The 5,833-nt window shown below is 39.7% G+C and overlaps 1 protein-coding gene across 1 annotated transcript; it reads right to left on the reverse strand.

Annotated features, from left to right (window-relative positions):
- Positions 1-1,577: 1,577 nt before the first annotated feature.
- On the reverse strand, positions 1,578-5,833 carry LOC107086457 (transmembrane protein 237B-like). The gene is made up of 12 exons (XM_015377402.1): positions 5,763-5,833; positions 5,644-5,657; positions 5,495-5,563; positions 4,671-4,799; positions 4,493-4,586; positions 4,253-4,410; positions 3,750-3,882; positions 3,476-3,667; positions 2,199-2,272; positions 2,029-2,116; positions 1,819-1,940; positions 1,578-1,745 (listed from the first exon to the last, which is right to left on the reverse strand). Exons 1-12 carry the CDS (start codon positions 5,816-5,818, stop codon positions 1,681-1,683), a joined length of 1,194 nt encoding a protein of 397 aa, XP_015232888.1. The 5' UTR covers positions 5,819-5,833; the 3' UTR covers positions 1,578-1,680.

The raw sequence follows: 5,833 nt of genomic DNA on the forward strand, positions 1-5,833 counted from the left end.
CAGACAAAGCACAGCAGACAAAAGCAATCGATCGACGTCTTGTGTGCATTCCAGGACAATTTTTTCAATCCCTGACAGTTACATTACATTTGATTTCTTATTAATGATTAAATATGTGAAAAATAATCATTGATTTATATGAATATCGAAATTGTAAAGAGGCACTAAAGTTTATTTAGTTTATTTATATAGCGCCAATTCACAACACGTCATCTCAAGGCGTTTAACATTCACCAGATCATCCAGTGAAATTGATTCAGTTTTTTATCTAAGCAAAACCAGTTGATTGCATCTACTCATAATCCTGAAGGCAATTCCTCACACTAAGCATGCTTGTAGCGACAGTGGAGAGGAAAAACTCCCTTTGAACAGGAAGAAACCTCCAGCAGAACCAGAATCAGTGTGAGCGGCCATCTGCTGAGGCCAACGGGTTCAAGGAAACAGAAGCAGATATGGAGAAAGATGCAGAGATACAAAAGCAACTGCAAAACCAACTCCAAATGCTTCCCCTGTCCAGGAAACACACAGCCAGGCAGACGAGTTCAGAGCCAGCTCCCCTGTCAGAGGATGAAGAGAGCACATCCAGCCAGTCACAGTCAGAGAAACAGGACTACACTGAAAAACAGACCGATCTCCAACATCTATAAACAAAGGTGTTGATGGCAGCAGCACAGCTGATATTTTTCTCCAGGATGGAGTCACAGCCAAACAGGAACAGACCAGATCAAGCTACTATGAGAAAAAGCAGAAAAAGCATAGTGTTCAAGATTGAACTAACAAATTCAGCAGAATGGGAGAGATGCATGAAGTAGAATAATGAAAAAGGGGTCCCTATGTCCTCCAGCTGTCTAAGCCTCTAGCAACATAACTATAGAGATGCACAGGATAAGGTTTTAAACTAAAACTGGTAGTTGGTTCCACAGGAAAGTAGCCTGACAACTAAAAGATCTGCCTCACATTCTATTTTTAGAAATTTAAGGAACCACTTATCATCAGCATAACAGTGGAAATTAAACACATGCTGTCTAATAACTCTACTGATTTGAAGCATATATAGTAAAGAGAATTGGTTCTAGCGCTGAATCCTGTGGTACTCCACAGGTAACCCTTGAGCATGAGGAATGGTAATATGTAACAGTTGGTGTTATTCTTTTCTATTTGAGTTGCCCTTTTCCTTTGAGTTATTTACTCTCACAAAACAGTTTCTATGCACACATGCCTCAGGCAACATCCCAGAATAAAAGAATACAAACATACCATCTCATTGCAGCTTGTATTTCTGCTCTTCCTCACATTAGTTCTTCAGAGGCCTTCACTTCTATGTAGCACTGCTTTGCTATGATGTCTTTAACTACCTAAAATATATGTATTTTTTCCATAATAAGTATTTTAAAATCAAACAATTTTTTGAAAAAAACCTGCAGGCTTAATCCACACTTTATTACACAGCTATGCTCTAATTGTTGGTTTATTTGCTTCTTTAAATCTTTTCACTCTTTTATTTGGAAGGTAATTGGATTTCTAATGGAGCTTGGCGCTGCGTTGATTTCTGATCAGATTGAAGGATGATGCATTGTTGGATTACTTTAAACTCTTTATTTTAAGAAACAAACATTTGAAAAATAATCTCTAAAATAATCACAGACGTCAACAAAGCTGCAGCTGGAGATTTACAGGAGCTCAGGCAGTAATTTCTGATTTGTCGTCTGGCTTCGGAGGCTCAACCTCCATTGTCCTCAGATAACCTATAGAAGGCAGAAATATGATATAATCAACATGTTAAAGGCAGATTGTACTGGATGTGGAATGGTTAGTCACCTTCAGTGTAGTCCGTCTCGGGTCTGGTGGAGATGAAGATCCACGCCAAGCCCACCAGCAGAGCCACCACCAGGTTGATGGTCACCCACGGGTGGAGGAGCTGGTGCTCCGATCCTGGAGGCCTACAGCGGGAACAGATTACAATTGAGAAACTTAATCCTGGCGTCAGAGTTTTGTCTCAGAACATCAGGATAATCGCAGTCAGCTCACCATAAGGTCATGTTGGAGGATGCGTAGAGGTTGATGCGATCGCTGGTCATCTGCTGGCTCAGAGAGAGGACCAACGCTGAGAAATACACTGCAAGGAATGAAAGAGGGAGTTTGGGATTAAAGCGAACAGAGAGGAATCAATCAGCTCTGAATGGATGATTCAGACTCACAGAAGGAGGCCAGAGCCACGGGATCCAGAGTGATGAACTCCCGCAGAGCCACGGGACCCTTAGCCAGATTTACCCTGAAAATACACAAATATTCTCAGTACACATAAAGAATGAATCAGACCAACCCTATAGTAATAAGCTAAAGGTTAACCAGTTTAACATCTTTATTGAGTTTATTTGGTCTTTATCTCTTTAGTCGACATTAAGACCAGAAATATCTGGACGGTAACACAATCGTGTTTTCCAGTAGACTCTGGTTGTCACCACATTGGATTTTATGGTTTATATAGTTGCAGTAACAACTGCCCTCTTACAACGGGCGGGACTGGGGCCCCTCACACCTCCTAACCAGCATTTTCTCCTGCAAAAGGAGCCTTATAAACCTTATACCTTAGTGTGTACCCTTTTTAAAGGGTAGGAGTGGAAAGAAAAAAGAGCACATAAAGCGCATCCTTATCACTGGATGCTCACGTTTTGATCCCTTCGCAATTAAAACTTGCAAGCTGAACTGTATGTAGTTCTAAAAACCTTTAAATTACCAAATGAGACAAAAACCCTGAATCTGATCTACAACAAGCCTAGCTAGCGCCTACTCCTTACTCCTTTTTTTGAGGTTCGGCTTTAAAGTCATAGGGAAGCGGCTGTTCCAACCGTTGCATTTGCAAATTCTCCCGAGTGGTGCTCGACTTTACACTAGTGAATAAAGTGAATGTGATTACTCGTTTATCTAAGGTGCGGGATTGTTGTGGCAGAAGGTTTGCAAGCAAGTTTGGTTGTGGCCGGTGTCTCGGAAGCATCTTGCTAACCATTTAGCAACTTAGTGCTAGTAGGTTCCCAATGGGAAATTACATTGGGGCCAAGTAGCACTTAGCAACGAAGACACAGACATCCCCGTGAACACTGGGACTGAACTCAATGGTAAAGTAAATAATGATTCTTATTTCTTATGTCAACCGTTGCGTATATTAGCTGCAACATATGATTTAAGATGTTATGACCGAAAAAATCTAATGACAGAAGACCATTGATATATGATTGGACGAATTTAGGTATACAAGCTGACGTATAACTAACTGGCCTGCATAAAATAACGAAATAAAACCCCAAAGATTTTAAGACAGGATTTTTTTTTAAATAGAAATTTTCTAACTTTTGGGACAATATCGTCTGATAAAGAGTACATTTATATACATGTTTAAACCAGAATAATTTGACATTTAAATATGACTTCCCTACGACTTTAATGAACAAAGGAAAATGTAGTTCAGGGGCTTCACCTGTCGAAGGAGGCCACGGTGCTGATGGCCAGCAGCATATAGAGCAGAGACTGGAAGGGGTACGCCAGGCCGTGGTACTGCTCCAGCAGGTTGGGCAGAGCGGTGAGGTGCTGCCCGGCTAGCATGTACACCACCACCACGTTCCAAACTGCGTACCCGGCCAGAAAGCCGTGGCAGTACAGACCAAACACCCTGAGCCACAGAAACCAGAGAAACTTTAAGAAAAGATTAAATTAATTTTTTTAAAGACAGTTTTCTTTTTTTGTTATTTCACCTGAAGCCTTCGTGCACTCGGACAGAAACGTCTCTAGATGTCCAAAGCTGCTGCATATGCTGGAGCTCGGTCATGCTATCCATCTGGTCGCTGGTCGTCTTCCAGTCAGAGCGCTCCGCAGCCTGGAATCGTTCTGAACATCAACATGGACAAATAAGCACCGAGAAGTTACACTAAAACCTCATATTTAACACCTGTTGACTACAACAAATGTTTCCTTCAGAATGTCCTTCCTGGATTTAGAAATCAGCAGATGTAGCTCAGTGGTAGAGTGCATGCTTTGCATGTATGAGGTCCTAGGGTCAATGTCCATTTAATCTGTAGTTTTTTTTTTTTGTTTCTTTGATTTGTTTCCAATAATAAGAATCCATCATTTAAATATTTATGGAATTTAAAATGTTTAATACCGTACATTTTGTTCAGCTTTTAAATACAGTTAAAATGTCCTAAAGGGGCTAAAATTCCTTCCTTAGCCAACTCGGTGAAATCCTTGTTCTACTGACTGTTTCTCTCTACGAACAGCTTCCCGACCGGCTGGCTCTGGCCCTGCGGGGCCGAGAACAGAGACTGCTGGGGGATCGGCGAAGACGTGTCATTGATGATGTCATCCTCTTCGACACAAAACTCCTCCGGAAGCTGTGATTCTCCAACCTTTGATTTCCTGAAGATGACAAACATCAGTCTTCCGCATTTTGTGGTTTTTACTCTAATTTTGTGTTTTTCTTTATTTTTTACTTAATTACTTTTTCTTTTTGGGTTTCCTAACAACTTCTTCTCCATCAGTGGTTTGATCTCCCGTATCTCCGTTGACCAGGTCTGCCTGGTTTTCTTCCAAATCTGAAATCCAGACACCTGAGTTGGAAAATGCTAGGAGAAATTTTCATGAAATAGGAAAGAAAAGCAGCATGTTTAGTTTTTTACCTGTAGGCACGGCTTTCTTCTTCTTCCGTCTCCTTTGTGTTGGAGCATCTGTTGCAGCTTCCAGAGTCAAATGATCACCGGCCTCAGACTCCCTCCGGCTGGAAAGCCCCCCCATTTCCATGTCCTGATCTGGGAAAATATAAATCTTAATGTAAGAAAAAAGGACTAATGTGTTTGGGCTACTAAAATAGCAAGTTGGCTACTAGTTTGACGTCAATGTCTTAGCATCGTAGGTGTCAAGTAACAAAATACAAATAATTCATTACCATACCTAATTGGACATTTTTGTCATTTTTACTTCTACTTCCTTACATTCGTTTGCAATTATCCCTACTTTCCAGTCTTTGCATTTTAAAAACAGACTTGTTAGTTTAGTTTCATTTAGGCCCATTTTCATTATGGCCTGTTGGTATTTAAAAAATGAAAACTATCAAAATAATTTGTTTCATCCACACAATTTAGACTCAGTGCTGCACCAACTTGTTCACCACATACCAACATAAATCATTTTTCATGATGATGCAAACTTAAATTTGATGCCTTTGCCATTAGTTATAAAACTTCAAAAATCAGGTATAAGGAAATTATTATCCAGAATTGTAGAAAAATGTTCCTTTAATAGGGTAGTGCAGTAACCAGTATATAGTTTAAAGCATCGTTCATTAACATTTTTTCCTGAATTACTTTTACTTTTATACTTTAGGTAGTTTTAAAAATGATATTTTATGCTTTTACTTGAGTAAAAAGCTTTAGTAGATACTCTAACGTCTACAAAAGTGTTTTAAACAGTAGGATTCATACATACTTTTGACACCTCTGCTTACCATCAATGTCCCCTGCTTCATTTCCATCCTTTTTTGGTTTCTTCTTTTTCCGTTTCGGGGCTGGAAAATCTGTGAACGCAATTCAGGTTTGAAAAAGAGAAAGAGAAGAAGAATGGCTAGAAAAGGAACTTCTGAAGACTCTGACCCACCTGCCGTGTCTTGGCTTAAAAAAAAAGAACAAATAAAAAGATAGATGTAGGGTTATTTTAATCAGAGGAGTTTTTTAAATGTAAAAAAAACAAACAAAAAAACACATTTCTTTTCCTACCTGGACATAGTAGGAAGTGCTCTTTGCCCTCGCTGAAGAAACAAGAAAGGAAGCATTAAATCTAATTGATC

This window comes from Cyprinodon variegatus, unplaced genomic scaffold (genome assembly GCF_000732505.1).
Source record: "Cyprinodon variegatus isolate N-32 unplaced genomic scaffold, C_variegatus-1.0 Scaffold153, whole genome shotgun sequence".
Lineage (NCBI taxonomy): Eukaryota > Metazoa > Chordata > Actinopteri > Cyprinodontiformes > Cyprinodontidae > Cyprinodon > Cyprinodon variegatus.

Excerpts from the sequence above, each read along its gene's own strand:
- LOC107086457 (XM_015377402.1), bottom strand. The coding sequence starts at position 5,818 with ATGCTTCCTTTCTTGTTTCTTCAGCGAGGGCAAAGAGCACTTCCTACT. Across the intron at positions 4,800-5,494 it reads TGAAGCAGGGGACATTGATG|ATCAGGACATGGAAATGGGG; the intron begins GTAAGCAGAGGT and ends ATATTTTCCCAG. Across the intron at positions 4,411-4,492 it reads AGGAAACCCAAAAAGAAAAA|GAAATCAAAGGTTGGAGAAT; the intron begins GTAATTAAGTAA and ends TGTCATCTTCAG.